Genomic DNA, 24999 nt, shown 5'->3' with positions numbered 1-24999 from the left:
GGCTGCTGGCTTGCTGCCCAGACCCTGACACGGGTTTGTCGCACTCGAGGCCTTACCTTGCTGCTTATTGTTGTTGTTATTGCTATCATCGTTGCAATTGTCGGGCAGGTATTATTTACTCCACGTGTCCGTCCTGCGGCTTACCATGTAGGTATCTCTATCTACTTATCTCCTTTTGGCCGCGACGTTCGGCCCATTCAGCGGGCCAACGCAACGACACTATCTAAGACTACCTCGATGCAATGAAGGCGGGCCATACATGGTCGCTGTGTCGCTCCATACGGTGTAATCCTTAGCAAGTAGGTATCTATACTGATAAGGAGGAGGGGCTAGGTCGGTTCACCTGGTGCGTACATGGCACGACAATCCTCCGGCGGAGCATTCCATTCTACATGGTTCCCCGCCGATCACTTTTCTCACCTGCTGGGGTTTCACAGCCCAGGGCGAAGCTTGGGGACACAATACCCGTGCCTTACGATCAACACAGGCGGTCGAGTAGCCTGATTACGACGAGTCCTTTACTTTGCCGCACGCTAAATGCCACCGCAGCAACATCCATGAAGCATGAGTAGTCTCCGCTACCCTTGCAGTGTCTTGCAGATGTGGTGGAGATGTCGATGGCAGTTAGTCCCGCTCCCCCTACCGTACACAAACCGATTCAACATAACGTGTGGGACGTGTTCGGTGCGACTAAACGATGCCCCCCCGAGTGGTAATCGACGAACTGGATGTAAGGCGAGTGTTCGCCCGCGCGAGCTCTGCGATCGGCTCTGCACCTGAGGTTCTCGATGAGGGCATGCTTGCCAGAGGCACCTGGTGAATTCCCGAGACCCCATCGATAATTACTAGCAATTCATCTGGTTGGAGCCCGCCCCGGTCCGCAGAGGCCGCGCGGTAGGACGATTGCGCAGACATCGACTACGTGCAGGTCCCTCCCAAGCAATGAAAAGGCGGTCCTTGCCTGCCTACCTGTATCTGTCTGACTTAGGTACATAATCGGCTCGCTCGTGATAACGTCGACGGGTGCGTGTGTAGCAAGTGTGCAGCAAGAAAGCCAGGTACCATTGCATGGTGTAGACCGCCGACAGCACCGGCTTACTGCTGGATAGGCGGATAACGTGTGACATGGCTGATTCACTCCCACACAGGACTAGGCTTTGGGTGGTTCGTTACCCTATCGGATAGGATCCCCGGCGACACCCTCCTCCCCTTCCCACACGGCGACGATGACACTGGTAACACCAAAGCCCATCCTAAGACAATCCAGGTAAGGAAATGGTAGTGATCCAGGTCCATGTGGCTCCTTTTTCAAGCCACCATGTCTCAGCCATCCGATTTTAACAATGCCTCGCGAGAGACCTCGTATCCAACACTTATGTGCTTGGGCACGTAGCAATGCCAATCTCCGTCTGCCGAGAAGATCTGCTAAAAGTAGAAACGGGGTGGGGATGAAATAGCCATCACCTTGGCTTACGTACATCTCCCGCTTGTTTTTTATTTTATTTTATTTTATTTTGTAAAGTACGTAAATAAAGGACTGAAGCAGACCGGGATGACCGAATCCATTCGCCTTCCCCACAAGCCCGATGTCCCACTCTCGTACTGGCTCACGCCGGGCCGGGGCCCCATCTCGGCGACGCACCTCGTCGTCTTTCTCAACGGGCTCATCATGCCGCAGACCGGGTGGCGGGTGACCGTGGAAGAGCTGCGGCGCCGGTGGGGCGTCGAGGACGGTGCGGACCATCCGCCGATGCTCACCTACGACCGCTACGGCCAGGGCGAGTCCGGCCGCGACCCGGCCGACGAGTCCAATGACGGCACCCACGACATCCTCGAGATCGTCCACGACCTGCGCAAGCTGGTGCGCGAGGTCTGGCGCACGAGGATAGCTCCGGCTCTGGGACACGGACGGGAGGGGGTAGGGGAGGGCGCGAGCGAGCGCGGCAAAGGGAGGCCACCTCCAAGCCTGGTCTTCGTCGGCAACAGCCTGGGCTGCGTGATCGCGCGGCTGTACGCGTCGACGTACCCGGGCGCCGCGGCGGCGCTGCTCCTGCTCGACAGCAACATGGCCAACAGCGACCTCGTGTCCGTGTTCCCGGACCCGGACGCCGCCGGCTTCGACGCGGGGTGCCTGCCGGCGGACGTGACGGTGGCGGACCTGCGGCGTACGCGCGCTAATTACGCTGCCGCCTTCCACCCCTCGGTGCCGAATCCAGAGCACCTCGACCGGCGCGGCATCGCGGCGCTGCTGCCGCACGCGGACCGGCCGGCGCTCGAGGGGCCCCCGCCGCTAGAGGATGACGATGGCCACGGGGGCGGGGGCGGGGGCGGGGGGCCGTGGATCACGGTCGTGGGGCACGACTGGGAGGCGTTCGCGGAAGAGGGCCTGCGGGGCCCCATGAACGTTCCCAAGAGCCTGACGAACGCGTTCATGAACCCGGCGTGGAGCCAGTACAACGAGGGCCTAGTGCGCCTCACCGAGGAGGCCAGGGCGCGCGGCCCCCTCACGGCCCCGGGCTGCGGGCACTTCATCCAGAGGGACGACCCGGTGCTGGTCGCGGAGCTCGTGCAGGATCTGCTCCACCGCGTCGAGACTGGTACTCCTGCTACAAAGTAATGGGAAAGGGGGGGTGGTTCGGGAGCGCTGCAGCCTCTCCGCGTCTTCGGTGCATGCACCGGCTCTGCTGGTCGCGCCGCCCGGGAAGTTTCGCTGTTCCCCCTCGTGTGGTGTGTGATGGGTCGGACGGGCAAGCGGGACTCCCGGATATTACCCGGTTGTGGTCGTGGAACCTGTCACGATGGGGTTACGGAGAGAGGTCTGCAAAACAACGTTTCCAAGTACCGCGGGCTATGTAGCGCCTCGGTCGGATGGAACCGTGTCCGGTAGTGCATCGGTAGCATGGCTGAAGCCCGAACCCTAACGCCCTGGATCGACCGTGGAGGCAAGGTTACATACGCTACGCTTGTGTAGGTGGCATACGGCGACAGAATTTTGTATACGTCTTATCTTAGAGCATCTAGGGGACTGCGTCCCTTCGTTGGTTGGTTACCTCGCCTCGCCGTTAGTAGGTGGTAGCTTTTACCTAGAATCTAGTCGTGACTACTTCTTCCTCCCCATCACTCCGTGCGTCGCGGGCCTGGCTTCAGAGTGGCCTGGATATCGAGTTGAGGGCACTAACAGACCTTAATATTGCCTTACTCGTTTACTCGCGTGCTAATGGCGGTAGCGCGTACACCTGTTGACCGGAATCCCATCACATCGAGACGTGCGACGGCGTAGCGGTTTTCTCGACACATGGGGTTTTCACAGTCTGCCCTTTTATAGAGAGTCGACAATAGCGGAACCGCGCAAGATTGCCAGCCCATCCACCTAATCCAGGTAGGTAACGCCAGCAGGGCGTCTTCAAAATATCCATTGCAAACTATATATGTGGCTAGGGGCCCGTTGTCACAATGGCCGCAACCTAGTAGACACGGCACAACCTGACCACCGTGTGAAGGTTTTCGATATATCGGGATAGTTTGGGTTATCGGTGTGTCCGTCCCGATAGCTGTATCTAGAACACGGCCTCTCACGCCTAACGCCACCGTGTATTCATTAAGGCCGCCTTGCGACGCTTACTGACAATGCGTACGCCCCCTCACCCCTCCCTTCCCTAGCCATCACGCCCTAGTAAGAGCGAGACAACATCAGTCGGGAATACGTCCATCGTATAAGACGCGCTGGCAAGGAAACTCAGTTTATCCAAGGCACGAGAAGACTGCAATGGAGCAGACATTGGCGGCATGGGCTGAAACTTGGGATGCAAATAGCTATTATAGCTTCATGCTCCTCGGCGTGGCCTGGCCGCAGTAGAACCCAGCATTGACTCTCAGGATTATTCGCCACCAAATTTCCCAAGAGCACGCAGAACGCGACGAAATTGATCCCGTGAGACCCTCGAAGGGCTGGGGCTGGATGATGTCCGGTATACCTCACACTGGCGACAGGAATACCCCGCGCAAACGCTCAGCGAGGCGGGAGATATGGGCTGTTAGCGCTCCCAGTACTTGTCGACAACTGGGTTAATTCGCCTCGTGTATACCCGCTCATCTCGTAGGCTTTACAAGCCCGGGACGTCTTTATTGGGATTGCAGCGGTCGAGGTGGCGAGCGAGACGACGCAGGCAGGTAGGCATTTGCACACCAACAACCACTGGGCGCGCCTTATACTCACGTCTCGTGCTCGACTCGCCGACAGCAAATCCCATTGGCCTCTTAACTTACGATCGATCTGCCCACTGCCCGCCCCACGCGCCCGCGTCTACCATATGCCGTCGAGGGGTTGGGTTTGTTGGGTTGGTCCATGCTGAAGACGATGGATTGGCTATCTCCGCATCGTCTAGGGAGACCCAGAGCCGCTCCGGATTGGGTTGGCATGACGGATAACTCGCGCGAAATGGGCCGTGCCGGCGCGAGATGGATGGACAGGTGCGGAAGGGAGAAAATGACAATTTCGCGACAACCCTTCTGCCGTCATAGGTGGTGCCTGGCGCTGGCTGGAACCCCGCCAACAGTGGTGGTGGTAGTAGTAGTATTGAAGAATTGGAAATGCCCCGACATTCGGTGATGAGTTTACCTAAGGTACCTCTTAGGGTCGGAGGTACCTAAAGTATGCGCTTATGTGTTTAAGCGGACATTTCCATAATCGATAGTCGGTTGCCACGAGCCACCTGGGCTCTCGTGCCTTTTCTCCACCTGGAAATGCAGGGTCCGATGCTCGGCAAGTGGTTCGATAGAGCTCCACTGTCGTCATTGGTGGCTGAACCCATTTGCCTGGTCATGGCTGATGAGAAAATAGCATCCCTACTTTATGTACACACATAGTGGAAAATAATGATAGTGTGTTGGTTAGGGGTGGGTGATCGACATAGCATAGCCGGCTCACCTGCTGTTTTTTTCCTTCCTTTTCCCTCCTCTCTCCTCCTCGACTCCTGCACATCTGATGCATCGCCAGAGACTGACTTCATTCCGACTCTCCTCTCACCTCTTTACTCGTCTTCACTCGATCTCCGCCTCTATTCGTGCATTCCTTACCTCTGGAATGACCTCTCCAAGCTCGACCATCCCCTCCTCGCCGCTCGCTTCTGCTCTCTGATCCGCAACCACCCCCAATGCCGCCAGCCAAATCCAAGGTGAACCACGACGACGCAAAGTCGGAGACCGCGAGCGTCAAAGACCGAAACGGCCACGCCCCCGGTCACGGCCACGGCCCCAATAACCACCAGCCGAATGGCAAGTCTCGCCGTGCTGGCAATTCCGCCGGATCGCAACCCCGAGATGTCGCCGCCGTCAACGGCTCCTTAGCCTTGACAGCGCCAACGCCCACGACGCAGCCGGGCCAGACGCCTGGGGTGGGACCACCATGCTGCAATTTCCGTAGATGGGCTCGAACTAGCTAACAGCGTGTCGCTCCCAGTTGCATTGGCAGTCCTTCGACCGAGATGTCCTCCACGATTACCGTCGCAAATACCTCCTCTCCACCCCGACCGCCTTTGCAAACCCCTATCACCACTGGGTGCTCTCGCGGCCGGGCATCGGCCTGCGTTCGCCCACGATGGCACGAAGACAACAGTACAGGCGACAGAGCAAGGAGAGCCTGACCAAAGCCGTCAGGAAGCACTTCAATGCGCTCGGCGTCCAGGAGACGGATATTATCGTCGACTTCGTGCACAAGGTCCGGAATCCGGGCGTCGTGCGGGTGCGAAGAAATAAAGATGCACCGCATTCGTCGCCGTTGCCGTAACATTTAAGAGTATATACCCTGGATAGAGACATTAGTTTGGCGTCTGGATTCTACTACCGCTGTACTGTTATAGATAGATACCATCGTGCTGCCGAGCTTGCTCCGGGTTCTGGCTCCGAAGCAACCCTCCTCCCCCCCCCTCCTCCCCCCTCACCAATGTTCCTCTGTTTCTTGTATTTTTTGCATCGTCCTGGAGTTTTTTAGCGCTAGGTGGGACTCAATGGCTGAGGGAGCAGGGGCCGCCGACGACCCCGAGGAGTGGGCACATGGATGATGCCCTGTGGTTAAGAGGATCACCATAAGCATTCGCTTCGGAGCCTTTGCGTTTGTATGCATGTATATAGGGTACATATTAATTTCAACCATTGTATCTGTTGCAACATTCCATTCCATTGTACGATTAGCACCGCTCCATTGCCCACAGGTCTTTCTCCCATCCAAGCCCCCCTTTTTTGTTCCCCCCCCTCAAAAAGTAAGGTCCACGGTCAACCTTACCCGAGTGCTTTCTCGTCAACCCACATCTTTTGTAAATACATACCTACCTATTCCTTGCATGCATGCATATATCCTCGGTCCTACCTATCTCTCCGCCACACTGGACCCGGGTTTCTTGTAGGCAGGTGATTTTTCAAGTTTCACCGTTTCCACCCCCCTCCCCCCTGGTAGTGGTGGTTCGAACCCCTCACGCGGGACGCGCTCCAACTTCCTGTTACTAATGGCCTTTAATTCCCATCCGACTTAGCGCGACCTTGTACCGTACCGCACGTAGCATCGCCTCGAGCTCTGCGCAACCAACCCCGAACTTAGGTAATCCTACCGGGTTATACCCACACTACTCATATACTATGGTAGGTACCTACGTAGGTGTGATACCGAAATAGGCGAGATATTGTAGGCTTCTCGTGGACGCACCGGGGATTCCTCGTAGAGGGATGGATAGAGGCGGCGGATTGGGCCGTCGGATGGGGAGTTTGGGCAAGATGGGGTGCATACTCGGCTGCGAACGTGATTTGCGTAGGAGGTAGACGGTTTCCAAGGTGGAAGCTGTTTGGTTCCGGACCCCTCTGGAGAGCGCCTCATGTAGACGGAAGCTCTTCGGGGTGTTGCGCGGTGTCTTCGATGGCGTGGATGTTCCCGCCAGCACCGCAGAGTTGAAAAGGCGGCGCGACACAGGTACTGCTGCTGGTTAGGGGTTGCGCACGTTTAGGAGACATCTCCTAGATCTCCACGGCGCACACTTCCAATTCCCCATGAACAACTTGAAGCGTAGAATGGGAACTTAACTTACAGATGGGCTGGCGCTATAGTCGAAAGCGTGTGGTTGTGTCTCGCGTACCTGTCAACTGTCCAATTGATCCGAACCCTCCCCTCCCCTCCTCCTTCTCCTCCTCTCATGGTCCTCATTCACGACCGTTTAGACCGAATCACCACGTGTCGAGTAGTCTTGTCAACTATGCTGCTTTAGGTCCGATCTGACTCGAAGCAATTTTTGAGCGGACATCTATTGGTCCAAGATTGAACCAGGCCATCTATACAAGCTTTAAGATGTCTCTATCTTGGGTACCTCCCTACTTTAGAGTGAGTACCTCCTAGTAGAGAGAAATGTGTTAGGTGCTGTGGCTGGTGCGTTGACGTGTGGCGTGGGCCGCATCGGCGGGGCACCTCTCGCTGCTGGATGATGGAGTGCTATGTAGGTACCTATGTAGGCGGGGGCAATGGTAAATCGAGAATCTTCCCATTAATTCGGCACCGGGTCATAGCGCCAAAAAAAAAAGTTCAATCGTCATCGCGACAAGCTTCTATCTGCACTTTATCCACCCTCAATTTTTTTCTATCGTTTCTATCGTGCGCCGCCCGCGACCCTGCCGGACATGTCATGAGTGAACCTACTGGACTCACTGGTCGACACGTGCAATAGACGGCATCTTCAATGAATTCTACTTTATTCGCGAAAGCGGTGCTGCCGCCGCGCATCCTCTCCCCCGTTCAAATTTGTCGGAGGCAGAGGTTACGAGAGAGCCTGCGAAGGCGCCCCCAGAGCAGTACCCTCTCTTCCCTGTCCACGAGAAGGCCGCGGAATGTGCCGGCGAGGCCTATACGCCCGGCTGCTCCTTATAGACGGGTATGTTGCCTGTTTTCACCTTCTCAGGTCCCCGCCCCTGCTAAACTTTTTCCCATGTAGCCCTTCCACGCTACCCCACATCCTCTCGCGATCAAAGATCCGTATCGAGCGTTGGGTGTAGACAAATCGGCTTCGACGGCCGAGATCAAGAAAGCCTACTACGGCCTAGCGAAGAAGTTCCACCCGGATACCAACAAGGACCCCACGGCCAAAGACAAGTTTGGCGAAATCCAGTTCGCATACGAGATCCTCTCGGACCCGCAAAAGAGGGAGCAGTATGACCGATTCGGCGCCGCCGCCTTTGACGCGAATGGCCAACCTGCGGAGGGGAACCCCTTCACAGGAGGCGCGGGAAACCCCTTCGAAGGGTTCACGGGAGAGGGGGGCTTCGGCGCCAACATCAACTTTGATGACTTGTTTTCCGCATTTACAGGTGGACGTGCGGGTCCTTTCGGCGGAGGCCGCTCTGGCAAGAACCCCTTCGCCCGAGAAGTTGCCGTAGGAGAGAACATCGAGATCCAAACGAACATATCGTTTATGGAAGCGGCGAGGGGGGCAACCAAGACAATCGAAATACACCCCCTAGTCCAGTGTACCAGTTGTTCCGGAAGTGGGTTGCGGCCGGGCACTAAGCGAGTAGAATGCAGAGACTGCAACGGCACCGGCACACAGGTGCATTTCATGTCTGGAGGTTTCCAGATGGCGTCTACCTGCGGCGCTTGCGGCGGCACGGGCCAAGTCACGCCAAGAGGATCAGACTGTCGAACGTGTGGTGGCAATGGTGTCAAGAGAGAGGACCAGACCATCACCGTGGATATTCCAGCGGGAATCGAAGACGGAATGAGGCTACGGGTGGACGGAGAAGGCGATGCGCCGGTGACCGGCGGCCATACGGATGGAAATGTCAAGACCGCTCGGGGCGACCTCTACGTCCTCATCCGAGTCGCGTCCGATCCGAAGTTCAAGCGGGCGGGTTCGGATATTCTATATACGGCAAGCATCCCATTGACTACCGCCATCCTAGGTGGCGACACGACGGTTCCTACTCTAGACGGGTCAGTCAACGTGAAGGTGGCGACCGGCACAAGCACAGGTGACAAGATAACACTGCCCGGACTCGGCATGAAGAAGTTAGGTACCCGACGCAATTTGGTAGGAGACCTCAAGGTGGAGTTCCGGGTCACGATGCCAAAGTACCTCTCCGCCAACCAGAGGACGATCATAGAGATGCTCGCAGACGAGATGGGAGACAAGACAGCGAGACGGATCATGAACGTCAAGATGCCCGAGTAAGCAAGCGAGCAGCTCCAGTCTGAAACGCGGACGCAACTAACATAACGTCACAGATCCTCCTCGCCCGGGGAAGCAGGAAGAGACGACGACCCCCAAACACATAGAAACGAAGGATTCCTGAAGTCCATATGGCACAATCTCACGAACCACCCAGGCCACCAATACCCCGGGCAGAAAGCTTCCGGCGAGCAGAAGAAGACCGGCAAGAACGAAGAGCCCAAGAAAGAGTCCGGGTCCGGTTCGGGCTGAGGCCGAGCCCACACCCGGCCGTCGTACCTAGACCATGGGAAGCATGTACAATAGCCGTGCGGTTAAGAGACAGTTAACCACACGAACGTAACGCCTGCAATAGAGAAGGTAGATAATTCTCGCTGCATGGACGGTGTTGAGGTCATACCGGTGACACTCGGGCGCCCGAGGGATGGGGGGGGGGCCTGACTTACTGGCGAGAGCAGTCTTGCGCGCCTCGATGTTCGGAGTCTCGTGTATAGTGGTTTGTATAGGCGTCCATCTTCGGTACGGCAAGCCACGTCAAGTAGCGCGAGGCCGCGCCCGCCACTCTCCTCAATTCAAGCGGATATGTACCTAACGAGTACGACCTCGGCCGGTCGCAGGTCTATGTTCCATGTAGCTGGGTTCCACGGGATATACGAGCTCGCGCAGCTCAGATGTCTTTGCCTACATACTTGTTACTTGCTCGTTATCAGCACGACGCATGTATGTAGCTCGATCTGAGAGATAGATATCAATCATTCCATCTTACATACATGCATGTAGCTGGTTGGTAGTACAATAGCTCGCAGGCGGCTGCAGAACGGGCCGCGTAGTTAGATGAGCCGCCTACCGCGGCGGCGGCAACTGAGAGGGAAGGGGGGGAATGAAAGAATGAGAATTATGCGTATAGCTACGTGTGTGTGTGTGTGATCGTCGACCAAACGACGATAAGTAACGACTCCAAGGTAAGAATAGGGTTGCAACGGCGGCCCGATACGCGCCAGCGTCTCTCCTCGCCTTCGTCGATCTTGGAAGATGACATTTGGGGGGGGTGCCGCGAGGACACGAAGTTAGCCGCCGCGAAGTCGAGGAGGGACAGCCCGTCACAACCAATGGCACACGATAGAAGGCCTCCCCCGCCCTGGTGGATGGGCTTGTCACCTGCATAAGTGTGCCCTCGCTCCGTCTCCAACACGATCTCTACTGCGCTCTGGTCCTATCCACGGCAGCGGACGGAATACTGGTTTTATAGACACTGCTAAGAGGAGGGGCGGAAGGAGAGGGGAAAAGGCTGTCGTTGCCCGAGGCCTGACGTTTCCCCGTAAGACGAACATGCTGTTCCTCGGTTTGGCCGCGTGTAAACCGGCGCTCCGTTACGATCCCAGCATCGTCGGCGGGGGGTATAGCAGGGTGGCCCAGACAGGGAGGTGGGTATTGACCGGGTATACATTCTAGTCGCGGGTGACGCCTCCAATGGTTGGGTACGGCACTACGGCGTGTGTCGTTAGGCGAGCTAGAGGCACCTGTGCCAAAGCCCTCAGTCCTTGACCGCCATGCTGCGTCTCCCATATCCAATCAAGCCAGCTTGGAAACAAAGGTGAAAAGGGCGTCTAGGAAAGAATGTGCTGGTGATCTACCCGACTGGCCCGGTATAGCGGGATCAAGTCTATCGCTCCCCTCATTCCCCACCATGAGGTGAACTGGCTACTGCCATCTGGTACCGTCCAATGTACCAGAAGTACCCTCGGTGCCTAGGCAGGTACCAGAGGTATTTCGCCGGGCTGTCGCTGTGCCCTATCTGGTCATATCTTATGTGGTCGTGGTAATATAGTACCTTAGGTACCTCTCTACCAGGTACCTAGGTATCTTTAGCCAGCTTGCTGCTGACCTGACCTAACCTACCCGCCTCCTACCTCCGTCAAGCGTTACCTCATACCTGTCGTCTACCAACCCATCAGGTCAACCGTACAAGCCTCAATCCTCTGTTCGCATGGTCACCCAACTGCGTTCGCATCCGCGCCGCATGTCCCCTCAGCCCATGCGTCATCTTCATTGACCCTGTCCGATTTTCTCTAGGCCGTTCCTTGTTCTTCAACGGTCCTCAGGTTGCGAAGCGGCACCGTCGGGTTGCAGACCTCCCCATCTCCCGTCCCTCACTTCCACCTTGCTTGTTTAACTACCTAGCGCGCCTCCATTTCCGAAATCGCCCCCCTAGCGACAGCATGTCGGCGGACACACTGACTGCTAGCACGCACCGACTTCGATAAAACTGATCCCGAACCCAGTTCCTACCCGAGAGTGGGTATTCGGTTCCCTGCGCACAGAAGCGTGACCTCCTCGAGGCGAAGTGGTCGTCATCAGCCCAGCATTCCCTAGCATCGACCCCACATCCAACCTCTCGCATCTCGCCATAGCCTACAACGGAGACTACACGGCGGTACTGTCACGACACTCGCTACCTGCTTATTATCTACGAGGGGCGGATCTCCGTAGCTCGAGGGCAGAGGGGGGGAGAATACGCCCAGAGTTTATGAAGCGCGCGTTCCCTCCGACGACTACACCAACCCGCACCGTCCACCATGACGCAGACTCCTATGATCTCGGTGCCTCTGAAGGCCACCAACGAGATCGACTGGGTTACCCCGCTAAAGACATACATTAGAGATAGTTACGGAGACGACCCGGACCGATATGCCGAGGAGTGCGCTACGCTCAACCGGTTGCGTCAGGACATGAGAGGTGCCGGCAAGGACAGCACCGCTGGGAGAGACTTGTTGTACAGATACTACGGCCAGCTCGAGTTGCTAGACCTCCGCTTCCCCGTCGACGAGCAACATATCAAGATATCCTTCACTTGGTATGGCAAACGCCACGTAAATGCGGGTTTCGGGTAGAGTGCAATTATTCTAACCGGGGAACTGTAGGTTTGACGCCTTTACGCACAAGTCCACTTCTCAGTACTCGCTTGCGTTTGAGAAGGCCTCTATCATCTTCAACATATCCGCCGTCCTATCTTGCCATGCCGCCAACCAAACCCGGTCCGAGGAGGCGGGCCTCAAGACCGCTTACCACTCTTTCCAAGCCTCCGCCGGCATGTTCACCTACATAAACGAGAATTTCCTACATGCACCATCGTCTGATTTAAGCAGGGATACCGTCAAAACCCTGATTCAGATAATGCTTGCGCAAGCCCAGGAAATCTTCCTCGAGAGACAGGTCGCCGACCAGAAGAAGGTCGGGCTGCTAGCAAAGCTGTCTAGCCAGGCCGCGTACCTGTATCAGCAGGCCCTCGAAGGCGTTCAGGAGAACGTTAATAAGGCCATCTTCGAGAAAGTCTGGCTTTTCTTCATTCAGGTATGGCACACCAGCCCTCCCTTCTGAACACCATAGCACCACGCCGTCTGTGGGCCTAGACAGGGGATGAATGCAACTGACCTCACATATTTAGATAAAAGCGAGTTTGATGAGCGCAAATGCCCAGTATTATCAAGCGCTTGCCGATGAAGATGCAAATTCGTACGGCGTTGCTGTTGCGAGGCTTACCACCGCCGAAACCCAAGCGAAGGAAGCCAACAGGCTGGCCAACAATTTTCCTAGCACTATGCCGCCCAGCTCGAACCTAAGCACCGACACGGGCACGCTACTAGCAGAAATCACAAAACGGAACCTAACTACGATTCAGGAGAAACTTAAAGGGCTGATTAAGGACAACGACTATATCTACCATCAGACCGTCCCGACGGAGGCTAGTCTAGTTCCGGTGCCGAAGCTCCCTGCTGCGAAGCCGATACCAGTAAACGAACTGTATGCCGGCCAGGATATTCAGCGCATCACCGGTCCAGACTTGTTCGCTAAGATTGTCCCTTTCGCGGTCACAGAATCGGCAAGTTTATACGACGAAGAGAAGGCGAAGTTAGTGCGCGCAGAGACCGAGAGGGTCGACCTGGCCAATAGCGAAATGGCAGCAAGCTTGGACTACCTCAGACTACCGGGCGCTCTGCAGGTGCTAAAGGGAGGCATCGACCAAGACATCGCTCCGGACGAGGATTTCCGGACATGGTGTGACGACGTTGCGGGTCACGAGAATCCCATCTCGATCTTTGACACGTTACGCATAGACAAGGACGCGATCATGACGGTTCTGGACAGGTCCTCGAAGCAGCTTGACATGGAGGAGAGTGTTTGTGAGAAGATGCGGTCAAAATACGAGGGTGAATGGACACAGCAGCCCAGCTCAAGACTTACTACCACCCTAAGAGGGAACATTCGGAACTATCGGGAGGCGTTGGACGAGGCGGCAAAGAGCGATGCTCAGCTATACTCCAAATTCCGACAGAACGAGGTAGACTTCGAAGATATGCGGAACGCGGCCGAAACCGGCGGCGTCGATGCTTTCTTCCAAAGAGCGGTTAGCAAATTCGGCGCGAAATCCGGTAGCGCAATAAGCCCCGCTGGAGGCGAGCCGAATTTGCTTGATGACGATTTCGATGATGGCAGCCCGAGCGTAGTAGAGCAGATAAACAGGGTCGAAGACATTCTGAAGAAGTTAAACTTAGTGAAGAGGGAACGGAACCAGGTACTGAAGGATCTCAAGGAGAAGGTGGGTTGCTAGTCCTAGGATTTCCGCTTGTGGGCACTAATAACTGACGGGATTAGGTCCACAACGACGATATCTCGCAAATTCTCATCTTGAATAAAAAGTCAATACCGAACTACGAAAAGGAGCTGTTTCAATCTGAACTAGAGAAGTTCCGCCCTCACCAGACCCGGCTCCTCCAGGCAAACCATAAGCAGTCGTCGTTGATGAAGGAGCTCACAGCGTCGTTCAACCATCTCCTCCAGGACAAGCGCGTGCGCTCGGAGCAGAGCAAGTATGAGTCGATCCAACGACAGAGAAGCTCTGCGGTAAACAGATACAAGAGGGCATACCAAGAGTTTCTCGACCTCGAATCTGGCTTGCAGAGCGCGAAAAATTGGTACACGGAGATGAAGGAGACGGTCGATAGCCTCGAAAAGAACGTGGAGACTTTCGTTAACAACAGGAGATCGGAGGGGGCGCAATTTCTCAGCCAGATTGAACAGGAGATGGCAGCGAATAAGAATGCTCAAGCCGAGGCTGAGCGAGAAAGAATCCGTGGTCTCATGGAGCGAATATCTATGGAACCGAATCCATCACCGCCGTCGAAACCGGGCTCGGCCCGGCCCGTGCCAGCGCCGCTATCCTTTTCAAGTACTGCTCGATATCCGCAAACTAACATCACCGGTCAATATCAGATGCCAACGTCCCCACCACCGAGCCAGGCCAACTATCCCGGATATTCCAGCCCTCCGCCAAGCACCACCTATACGTCGACGCCGCAGCCATCCTACGCGCCCAATCCGCAGGCGAATAACCCGGCGTTTGGGCAGACGGCGTACAATCCCAGCAGTTGGGGCCGAAATCCCGGCCCTGCCTCGCCGCCGCCGAACCAGTCTACCTTCGGGCTCGGACTAGGCGGGAGAGGGCCGGCTTCTCCCCCGCCATCACAAACGTCCTTCACGCAAAATCAGTATAGCACTTACGGGAACCCACAAGGTCAAACGTCGCAGTATGTGCCTCCGGGGTTCGTGCCGCCTCCGCCACCTCGGGGACCACCACCACTAGGCCCGCAGCAGACGATATACTCTCAGCAACCACAGGATTATCCATACAGCGGTCCCCAGAGCTCGACCTCTCGATCATCGCAGCCGCAGTCACAGCACAACGACCCGTGGGCAGGGCTAAACGCTTGGAAGTAGAGCTAGAGCCTAATTACGGTCATGATGAGGAAACGCTCGTAATGAAGTCTAGATTTTTTGTTTCCTTTTTGCAAAGCCTACCTGGTTGTGGTCGTTGATAAGCGAAGAGAAAAACTCGTTAAAGTAGCAATTACTTTGAAGATACCAACATGGAAGTTGACCACGCGTCGCCTCTACAACCCAAGTGCTCCGGATGTGTGAATAACGGTCCGCTGATGCCGGAAAGGGGTTATCAGAATGAATACCGGGACACAGGGCCCCGATCTGGCCTAGGTAGGAGGTACGTCCTCTGACGTGATGCCCTAGGCATGCCGATATAACACTTACCGGCCGACCTCACACGAACGGGTTCTCTCACCTGTCCGTATACACATACGCCATAGTCAAATAGAAAGTAAGGTTACCCGAACGTTGCCGTCTCGTGATCGTCGTCACCGTCGTCTTCCGCCCCGCCCCCGCGCCCCGCCTTCCCCTCGTTAGTGAGCACATATGTAAAAGTGCCTACATACCTGTATCGCGACTTGTACCACTAGCTGGATACGTAAGTGCGTACAGGCGTAGGTAGGTTAAGTAAGTGGTCGAAATGAGGGGGTGAAGGGAGAGGTCGCGCACGAGAACGGAAGGGCCGCCCGAACGAGCCGCCGGCTACGTGGACGTACATACGGCCCGACCGGGCGGGCGACCTGGGTGAACGGGCGAGGAGAGCGAGAGAGAGAGAAGGGAGGGGGAGGGGTAGATACGGCCCGGAGGATCCCTAGACTAGGCCGATAGGAGAGGCAAGGTGCTTTTTACGTTTACACAAACGCGTGCGCTTCGGTAGGGAGGAGTGGGTTGTTTGTTGATGGTTTTGGTGGTGGCGGTGGCCGACGTGCGTGTAGGGGTGTGTGTGTGTGTGGTGTGCATCTCAGCTCCGAAGGACGGGAGGCAATGTTCGACGAGAAGGGGGGGGGTTGTTGTTCTCGAGGGCCACCCGTGCGTCCGCACATACATACCTCATACCTACATAGGTAGAACATGGGCAGATACATACCTCCTACCTACGATGTCTACGTGCCTCACCTACGGCGCTGTCTGATGTAGGTAGGAAGGAAGATAGGTAAGGTGCGCAAAGCGCGTGCGTGTGGGCGCGAGCGCGAGCGCGGGCAGCCCCTTGGGTCGATTTTTGGTGTCGGTGGACCGACCGGTCGTTTATGCAATGCAAGACAGTTGGCATGGCATGGCATGGCACATCACCACATCGCTCCGCTGGCCAGGCCGGGCCAGCCTACCAGGAGGTGCGTATGGGCGGATGAGTGGATGGGAGGTCGACGGAGAGATCTTGGACTGATGCGGCACAGGAGGAGGAGGAGGGCGAGGAGAACGCGGCAGCCGGAGAATCCAAGATGCACGCTCTCTCTCTGGCTCTCGATCGAACCGCTTTTTGGCTTCTTCGTTGCGTGCTTCTCTGCTCTCTGCTTCTGCTTCGCCGCGGAAACTCGGCTCCGGGTTGGCGATTGGACCCGTCCGTAGGGGCACAGCGGAGTTGCATAGGGAATTAGCGTGGGTGCGATACACCCCTATCTGCCTACACGTAGATACCTACGGGAGGGGTGCCGAAGGTATTGAGCACCGGAAATTCGATGGCCACCTGTTTATACTAGGCGAGGTATGTACTGTTATGGAATCGTATAACACATGTAGGTACCTAACCTGATGCCTCCTATCAATAATCACAGAGAGGTAGGTACCTCCTACATGGGTGATTTACGTACCTACCTAGAGAGACAACAGGTATACTCAATAGGTACCTACTCGATGTTAGTGACCGGGGGGTTCGGTAGGTACCGCTTAACTTCCACCGAGGTGCGCTAAAGAATTGGAAGCAAAGTAAGCTGCTAGTGCCAGCTGTAAAGCTGCTCTGTTCTGTCGTATCCCCGTAAAGTCGGCGAATTCGACACGTGATTGGACCGACCGGCTGGTAGGGGTTGTTTTTCTAGGCCTATGGCCGCCCGCGCCGTGACTCGGCGGACCCTCGATTTAGTGGATTTAGGTGGGGGAGGGAGGGGGAGGGCACGTTGCGTGGTGGGCGCCGACACCGCTAACTCGGCAAAGGAGGGACCTCAGCTATGCACATATGGGTATATGTACGTATGCTGTCGTATGTACATAGTAAGTTACTAGCTGAGAAAACATCGAAGGGAAAAAACCATTACATTCGAGCGATGCATCGAGAGACTGGCTGGCTGGCTGACTTAATATCGACTTATCCGGTCTGGGGATTTGATCATTTCTTCCTATCGCCCTCGCCTCCCGCTGCCCTCGCTCTCTACCTATACATTCATTCATCCATCCATACGTACATCCGCACATCCACCTACCCTGGTATACCTCCAGCAACTCCTCGACACCCGCCAGCCATTGGCGCTGTTCCAGACACCCTTACCCCTTCTTGCCTATTGCACGACCGTATCTCGATGCCGCCGGAGGCATTGATGATCATGTACGGTGTATGGCTTCGCTCTGAACCAATGGCAGCCGTGTGACCCGAGCTACCAGAGCTTTCCCCTCTACATCTACCGACTTTGTCTCCTGTTGGCCATCGATGGGAGCCACCGCCCGTCCGTCTGCGTCAGACCTCTTCTGCATCCCGCTTACTCTCGCACCACCATCCGCCATTGCCATCGCCGTCTCTCTGCTCGCTTGACGCAACCTTGGCCGCGAAGCCAGTCGACAGCTTGCTGCATCCCCTCGGAGGCGCCCCGCGTTGTTTCATTGCTGCGGCCCTTCAGTTTGTACCGCTGCCCCGTCGTCTTGGCCATCCAGTGCACCTCATTTCCCTTGGCCCTAGTCCAGACTCGCCCGAGACCCCGTCCGCCTATGCTATAAGGTCGCCTTCCCTGCTTATTTCACCCTGAGCCTCCTCCCCACCAGGCCCAGTCTTGTCCGTGCGGGATGTAGAGCCGCGCTGGGAAGACTACCGCCTCGCCCATTTCTGCCCTGCTAACGGCTGAGAGAGACAGCCAGTCTTAGCCCGACGCTATTCGCGATCCCCCTCCGCGCCCCCCGGCACCCTCACCGCCAAATCCTGCGTATTCCGATTCTGTCTTCTTTCTTTCTCACCGACCGTGATATCGCTTCCCAGCAAGCTGTGTCGACACCGTCAACTTTCCAACATGGCTGCGCCGAGTTCGAATGGCGTGAAGGACGCCGCTGCTGCCCGCCCTGTTGCGGGCTTCGTGCCTCTGGTGACGGTCGTGGACTTCCATCACCATAGAGGCCCCGAAGTCGAGAGGTGGTTCGGCGTCGAAGAGGGGCGAGATCCGGCCGCAGAATACGATTGGACGTTGCTCCCATTCATGGCGTTGAGCGACGGTGCCCACGCGTGAGTGTGCTTGTATTGCCCGCGAGCCATACATCGAGTACTGACCTCGGCCAATTGGCGTACGCAGATCGACGGAGGACTTCTCGTACTTCACCCTTCTACGGCCCGCTACGGACGATTCCCCCCCAACATCGCTCTTTGGCATCTCATGCACGCGGCAGCTAGACGCTTCGCAATTACTCGTCCGCCCCTCTGATGTAACGCGATCAACTGTGCAGAAGGCAGTCGTGGTAATAGCAGATAGCCCACAGTTCTTCGGCATGTTGAGGGAACGACTATCCGTTGTTACTAGCGCGTGGTTTGCGCAGCGCGAATTTGGTGACACCGAAATCCTGCGGAGATTCCAAGAGAGCCTCGCGGAAGAGAAGGCGCGTGGCCAGCTTAACGAGGACGTAGACAGGGACCAATACCTAGGGATGAGTCTCCGGGAGCTTGTGAGGGAATTCCGCTGGCAGACACTAGTACTTCTGAAATGTTGTCTTCTACAACCCAAGGTAAGGCATCCTCTAGCGTCTTTCGACGTCGGCCTGCTCCCTAGGCTCACGGAAAGTAGATGCTCTTCTTCGGCTCGCGGTGCGAACGTCTATGCATGATGCAGTTTTCCCTTATATCTTTGATACCGGGTCTGCTACGGAATCTCCAAGACTCTGCGGGACCGGACTTGGATAATTACGAGAAAAAATTGACGCGGCCGACGAGTTTGAGAACTAGTGACCGGAACTCGTTGCTCGCGTATATGGGGCTGCCGTTGCAAATTTTCGGCAAGGTGAGTTTGTCGGTCTGTCCACGACCGGACCCGGAAGCACACATTAACCAGATATCCAGGGGAGTTTATTTGGCCCATACACACCCCTGCAGCAGTTGGACATCCTTGCCGACTTTGGTACCAAGTCGTACATAGTGGGCAGCACGAACTCGTTATTGTTACAACAGAGGGATCGATATAGCGACATCCTCATCAATCTCGACGAAAACACGATCAATATCACGTCCACCTCTCTCCGCACCGCGTTAGTGCTCTCCCACCCCGACAGGCGGTGGATCGATTTTATCACGCAGGAGGTCAACGATACCTGGGACGAGTCGAACCCGGGTCGGCCAAAGACCATGGGGTATCGCGGCAGCGAAGAATTTATCCGGCTGCAGTTCGAAGAGTACCTCCTATCTCTCATCGCTTCGGTCAAATATCACAGCTACCTTTCCGAAAACCCAAATAATCCCAAAGCGGTCCTCCCTCATGTCGAAGGGGATCCATCCTACGACTTTGGCAACGACTGGGTTGAATACTGGATGAGGACAGAGAATTACCGCATATGGGACTCGCACACGGACTCGCACCTTTTCGATATTGTTGAGCCGAGACACCCTTGTGCTGGTGGGCTAAGTATCGACGACGTACAGCGGCGAATACAGCAACAGGTGCAAGATCTCCACCTAGATGAGCGGTTTGCAGCCGGGAGGGAAGTCCTCGGAAGAAATCTGGCTGCGGGACGCGATAAGGCGAGCACTATTTTCAACAAACTCTACGCCGACATGGACACTCTCCGCGAGACGCAAAGACAACGCGCTGAAGAATCCCAGGCGGCACAAGGCGCGAATGGAAGGAACGGTTCTCCGGCCCTGAACGGCGACTCTAGAGCAGCCCAAACAGCGACGGTGAGCTCGAGGGCTGGCGCATATATCGGCAGCTGGACTTCATGGGCAGATCAGAAAAGGAAGCAAGGTTGGGGTAGGGCGAGCGGTAGCTCCGCAGGAGGTGGGTGGGGATTCGGTGGCGGCTGGAGAGCGAGGACCGGAACAGGGGATTCGGGCAGCGAAAAAAGCTACACACCCCTAAACAGCCCTGCACTCTCTTCACCGGGATTCCCGAGCGAGAAGATACAGATGTCTGCCGTGCTTCACCGAAATAGCGAGGGGAGCGATCGAGGCAGGCCGCTTACACAAGACAGCTTCGATGAGAGTCTCCTCGATGCTGCCGGGTCAGTGGACGAGAGCGAATCTTCCGACCCAGCCAGTCCGCCGAGACCTAGTCCTCGAAAAGGGGGAAGTAAGAGCATAGGCGAACAATTGAACGGTAACGACGGCGTCGGCGTCCCTCCTTCTCCCCCTCCTCAACCTGTTCCTACTACCACCACTGCCAGCCCGGCCACCAGCACGGACGATGCCATAAGACAGGAAACCTTGTCGTCTTCAAAAGCTACGGGAACTTCAGCGGCATAGCCTAGGTATCATACTACTTACGGAGAGCAACAAGTGGGGCAAGTTGACGTGAGGCAGCCCCGACGGGGAACAAGACAAATAGATTAATGACCTCAGAGGAGGAATCGATATAGCTCCCCAGTCCCGACGACCGCCATTAGATAAAGGGAGTCTGTCGGTTTGCAGAGAGGAACTCTCGGTTACGAGTGATTACGAATTTACGCCCGCGGCCATTCTAGAGACGAAGAAACGGGAAGAGGGAAGGAAGCAAGGGAGAGAAGAAGGACGAAGAGACGAGGGAGACGAAGTAAAGAGAGTAAAATACTTGGATTCTCGTTCTTAGTCTGGCTGCTGCTGCATGCTAGATGCGTCTATGTATAAACACACACACACACACACACATATATATATATACGTGCCAGATAGGGCTAAGCTGACCGAGACTTACCTCCCCCTCTCCCATCCTTCTTCTGTTTCTTGACCGAGGAGGGGGGGGGAGAAGAAGAAAATTACAAGGTCGGGAACTGACGGCAACAGCGTGTTTTCTAGGACCTAGGCCGGGCTAGCACACGGGAGCGCAGGAGATTAACCTTGCTGCTCGGTCCCGGGGATAGGGGGGGGGGGGGGGGGACATATATAACAATATATGACAGGCAAAGAAAGAGAGCGGCAATAAAAAGAGAAAAAATAAGTGAGACGGACAATAAACCTGCGGACGGTAGGCTACGAATTACGTATAGGGGTATGTATATATGGCGTAGGTTCACCACAAGCTCGAGGCCGAGCTCTTCCGGAGGTTTTTTTTTTTTTTTCAAAAAAAAAACTTTCTTTCTTGCTTCCCATCTTTTCCAGGGTTGTTTAAACCGTCTATCTATCTATGCGACTGGAGAGGTTCATATCCTTCTTTCCTTGTGCCCGGGGCTCGAGTCAGAATGGCCGTGGGTAGCGCGCAGGGCAGCTGTGGAAAGGGGGGACCGTTCGTTTATCGGGCCGGTCCCGACGACCCCTGGCCCCTGGGTTCTGGTCTCCTCTTGTCTCTTGGAGTTCGGTACCCTAGGCTGAACGACGACGACGACGACGACGATTATGTCTACCACCTTGGCTCGCGCCTCACCCTCTTGGGGAAGTTGAAGTAGAGCAAGCTTGGTAGTAAGTTCAGCTCAAAGGTAAATGCGTTTAGTCCATAGAAGGGTAGGCTTCCTGTAAACGATATATGCCCTTGCTCCCCCCCCCGCCCCCTTTCCGCCGATGTGTTCCTGTCGACTTCATCCGGGCTCCCCGCCCCCGGATTGCCTACATCACCTCTCTCCCTCCCTATCGATACTAAAAGGCAGCGCGTCCCGTCGAGCGGCATACCCCCGATGGGACCGAGGGTCAGGAGACCCAATTATGTTGACCCGCCAAATCAATGCACACATGTCTAGTCAGTGGACCGAATCGCCTGCGTCAATAACCTGCCGACCATCAAAGCCCTGCCCCGACTCCGCTTCAAGAACCAATTTCCGGGCTTGCATATCACACATCATTATGCCGTGTGACGAGGAACCGTTCTTTTTTCCTCGGATGCTAACAAAAAGGGAAAGGTAAGGGGATATTTACGTTCCGGCGGAGCAAATCGCTCTCTGCCCGAGGGGACGCCGAGGTGAGACGAGCCTCGCGCTCCGCATCATGCGAGATAGCCGAGTTCGTCGTCTTCCAACCGCTCTAGGTATTCCTTGTCGAGAAGGATCTCGATGCACTTCTTGATGTCTCCAATTTTGGGGAGGAAGCGTGATTTGATCTGGTTGATGCATTCGCTGACCAATTGGGAGTGCTTCATCTTCTTCCGTGCCTTCATAATTCTCACGATGGCAGACTGCAAATACGATTAGCGTGCCGTCGTGTTTTTATGCCTTGAGAAATAAGAAGAATAAGGAGGGAAGAACGCTTACTTGTAAGACGAGTTGGCGATCCTCCTCGATGGTCTTGTTGGTATCAACCTCCTCCTGTTTCTGCTCTGACTTTGTGCCGACGTTAAGATTGACGCGGATCTTCTTGCTCTTGAACTCGTAGTTAAGATGGAACGTCTTCTCGGGGCCTGGCTTGTCGCCGTCTGGCCTCATAAGCAGAACTTTGGCCTTACAAAGAATCCCGATGGCTGAGTCCAGGACGTCGTTGCTTAGCTGGGTAACTGACGCGATGTCCTCGTACGAGTGGGCATCCTTAGAATTGAATAGCAGAAGAACGGCCATCTGATAGACACTAACTTGGAATGTGTAGGGTGTCTTTGACGATTTACAATATCCCGTCTTAACCTCGCCCTTGCAGAGTTGCCAAAGCCAGCTCAGCTTGCGGCCCTCGTGCTTGTTCTTGTAAAAGAGGGTGAATCGATCAATATCGGTTTGAACTTCTGGCGGCGGGTTGAATGTGGTGTTGGGGGGAGTCAGTGGCCAGAAGCTCGTGCCCAAGATCGAGTACGAGGAGTCCAGTGGCTGCTTTTCTAATTGCAAGCCTCTGGTGTGCTCTCGGAAACCGGTGTTGAGATCCTTGGAGATTTGCATATCCTGGAACATGCGTTGAAGTTTGTTCGTGTACTCGAAGCCGCATGCTTCTTTCAGCTTGCTTATCATACTAGTCTCAGCATCATCCGATGAAGAGTTGCTATGAACTAGACGTCTTGCCAACATCCTCGAGTAGAACTTCTGAAATACATCCTTGTCCTCAATATACTTGAAGACGGTCATGATCTGGGTTAAGGTCGCGTCCAGTTCGGCCTCTTCGACGCCGGTTCCGCTTTTTCGCAGCAGCACGTCGGTATATTTGGCCAAAAGCTCGGGTGATTTACTCGAGCCTGCCTTGCAAATGTCGTTGCGGTTCACGAACTCTCTGCAGGCATTGTCCAAGGACCGAGTGAACTCGGGTTCGTCAGTAAAGGCTCGCTTCACTAAACCCTGGTATCGCGTATGAGTCTCGAGTAGAGCCTCGACATAAACCTTTGGCTCAAGCTTCTCAGCGTCAGAAGAAGCGACTTTGGCCACCGCGTTAAGTCCTGCGTTCCTGACGTGGGCCTCGAACTTCTGTCTTAGAGGGTCCAAACCATCCGGAATCCTAGACAGGAGATTATACATGCGAGCCATATCATCTTCCCGGTCATTGTCGAGCAACACCTGGAACTCGTCTCTCAACATGGAGGAGTGATCGGCGATCAGGGCCTTGTTGCACGTCTTCTTCAACGGCAGCGCTATGTCGTTGTGAAGGTACATACGCACCCGCTCCTCCTCTTCGGCTAGTCGAGTCTCTGCCTTCTTCATGTATTCGACGACGCTATTCTCGGCGACAAATTGCTTTGATTCTGCCTTGTAAAATTCCTCGGTCGCGGCAAGGAACGGCTTCTCAAAGTGGAAGCGATAAGTGTCGAGAGTCGACTTTGTGGCATCGTGATCGTCGAGACCCAGGGACACGAAGGAATCGACAACCTGCTTGATCTGGCTGTGTTCGATGGTCTCCCCATTTCTCTGTTTCTCTACCAGCATAAGCACGGCATCCATGACTTTCTTGCAGACCAGAGCGAAAAACTCGGTTCGCCATTGGTACAGGTGGAGAGTGTAAACATCGTATGTATTCTTCTTCCCTTCGTCCATCTCTCGCTTTACCCAATGCCTATTCAGATACCGGAATAGGTGGTGGATGTACTTTGCGGCAACTGTGTATCGATTCCATTCTCTGATGTAGAATGCCAATAATGCTTCGTCGGTATGCGCCTTCGATTGTTCGTAGAGGCCGTTGAGGTGGTCGTTCAAGTAATCCTTCAGTTTTCGATAGAGATCCTCACCCAATAGGTGTGCTGTTTTGCAACGGATTGGTCAGAAAAAAAGAACGCGAGCAAGAGGCCTGGGTAGCCGTACCTCCTCGGTGAGCTTGGCCAACAGCGTTGGAGTTCCCTAAGCCGACAGCCTTCTGTGATGTACAAAAGTTATGGACGGCACTGTGTCGCGTTAGCCGGCGGTTGGGCGAACGGGCGCAAATCGACGCACGTGTAGATGCCCATATACTACCAGATACATAGTCAGCAATGAAAGGCGCGCGTGAGCATCCTCTATCAACTTACGGTGGACATATCCATGCCCTCTTGCAGGTTGATCATGATCTTAGAGATACCAGCCTGGACGTATTCCCACCTACAGGTCGTTAGCACGGTGCGTGACGAACAGGTACTGCGGTGAGGACGACATACGTCTGGCCGATATCATCCCGGTTCGGAGCCGGGGGCATGGGCCGCGTCGAAGTTACCGACATGGTGACGGACTTCCCGTAAGTAACTCCCCCGAGAAGGACGCCGAACACAACTAGTCAAAAGCGAGGGAGACGAGAGCGCGCGCTGCAGTTAGACGTTGGGGACAGAGTTAGCAGTAATCAGTAGATAGGCCAGTTGGTTTCCGATGGGCAATGCAGACGAGGGGTCAAGACAAGGTGGTTGAGGAAAAGTCG

General features: G+C 55.4%; 6 protein-coding genes across 6 annotated transcripts; 5 read left to right on the top strand and 1 right to left on the bottom strand.

The window, feature by feature from the left end:
• Nucleotides 1–1552: 1552 nt before the first annotated feature.
• Nucleotides 1553–3374, top strand: GGS23DRAFT_603002 (alpha/beta-hydrolase; the record flags this gene model as incomplete). Its single annotated transcript, XM_051519418.1, has 2 exons — nt 1553–2597; nt 3340–3374. The coding sequence occupies 2 exons, from the start codon at nt 1553–1555 to the stop codon at nt 3372–3374; spliced, it is 1080 nt and encodes a 359-aa protein (XP_051375480.1).
• Nucleotides 3375–4974: 1600 nt separating this feature from the next.
• On the top strand, nt 4975–5950 carry GGS23DRAFT_288119 (uncharacterized protein). Its single transcript, XM_051512615.1, has 2 exons — nt 4975–5393; nt 5459–5950. The coding sequence occupies exons 1-2, from the start codon at nt 5154–5156 to the stop codon at nt 5783–5785; spliced, it is 567 nt and encodes a 188-aa protein (XP_051375479.1). The 5' UTR covers nt 4975–5153; the 3' UTR covers nt 5786–5950.
• Nucleotides 5951–7715: 1765 nt separating this feature from the next.
• On the top strand, nt 7716–9449 carry GGS23DRAFT_603001 (uncharacterized protein; the record flags this gene model as incomplete). The annotated part of the gene is made up of 3 exons (XM_051519417.1): nt 7716–7907; nt 7968–9196; nt 9254–9449. The coding sequence occupies 3 exons, from the start codon at nt 7716–7718 to the stop codon at nt 9447–9449; spliced, it is 1617 nt and encodes a 538-aa protein (XP_051375478.1).
• A 2324-nt stretch (nt 9450–11773) lies between these two features.
• GGS23DRAFT_603000 (vacuolar protein-sorting protein BRO1) lies at nt 11774–14972 on the top strand (the record flags this gene model as incomplete). Its single annotated transcript, XM_051519416.1, has 4 exons — nt 11774–12051; nt 12119–12548; nt 12643–13794; nt 13851–14972. 4 exons carry the CDS (start codon nt 11774–11776, stop codon nt 14970–14972), a joined length of 2982 nt encoding a protein of 993 aa, XP_051375477.1.
• A 3152-nt stretch (nt 14973–18124) lies between these two features.
• On the top strand, nt 18125–20553 carry GGS23DRAFT_593503 (transporter Avl9; the record flags this gene model as incomplete). The annotated part of the gene is made up of 4 exons (XM_051518040.1): nt 18125–18333; nt 18401–18827; nt 18887–19099; nt 19159–20553. The coding sequence occupies 4 exons, from the start codon at nt 18125–18127 to the stop codon at nt 20551–20553; spliced, it is 2244 nt and encodes a 747-aa protein (XP_051375476.1).
• Nucleotides 20554–22198: 1645 nt separating this feature from the next.
• GGS23DRAFT_593502 (Cullin-domain-containing protein) lies at nt 22199–24807 on the bottom strand (the record flags this gene model as incomplete). Its single annotated transcript, XM_051518039.1, has 6 exons — nt 22199–22387; nt 22464–24355; nt 24417–24496; nt 24546–24562; nt 24620–24689; nt 24746–24807. 6 exons carry the CDS (start codon nt 24805–24807, stop codon nt 22199–22201), a joined length of 2310 nt encoding a protein of 769 aa, XP_051375475.1.
• Between the last annotated feature and the right edge of the window lie 192 nt (nt 24808–24999).

This window comes from Durotheca rogersii (assembly GCF_024521655.1).
Source record: "Durotheca rogersii strain YMJ 92031201 chromosome Unknown GGS23scaffold_3, whole genome shotgun sequence".
NCBI classification, from domain to species: domain Eukaryota; kingdom Fungi; phylum Ascomycota; class Sordariomycetes; order Xylariales; family Xylariaceae; genus Durotheca; species Durotheca rogersii.
Note: the sequence above shows the minus strand (reverse complement) of the source record. Positions and strands in the feature narration are given on the sequence as shown.

What these genes read in the sequence shown, in the direction of transcription:
- GGS23DRAFT_288119 (XM_051512615.1), top strand. Translation starts at nt 5,154, where the DNA reads ATGCCGCCAGCCAAATCCAAGGTGAACCACGACGACGCAAAGTCGGAG. An exon ending in AGCCGGGCCAGACGCCTGGG is followed by an intron (nt 5,394 to 5,458) that starts GTGGGACCACCA and finishes TGTCGCTCCCAG; the next exon opens with TTGCATTGGCAGTCCTTCGA.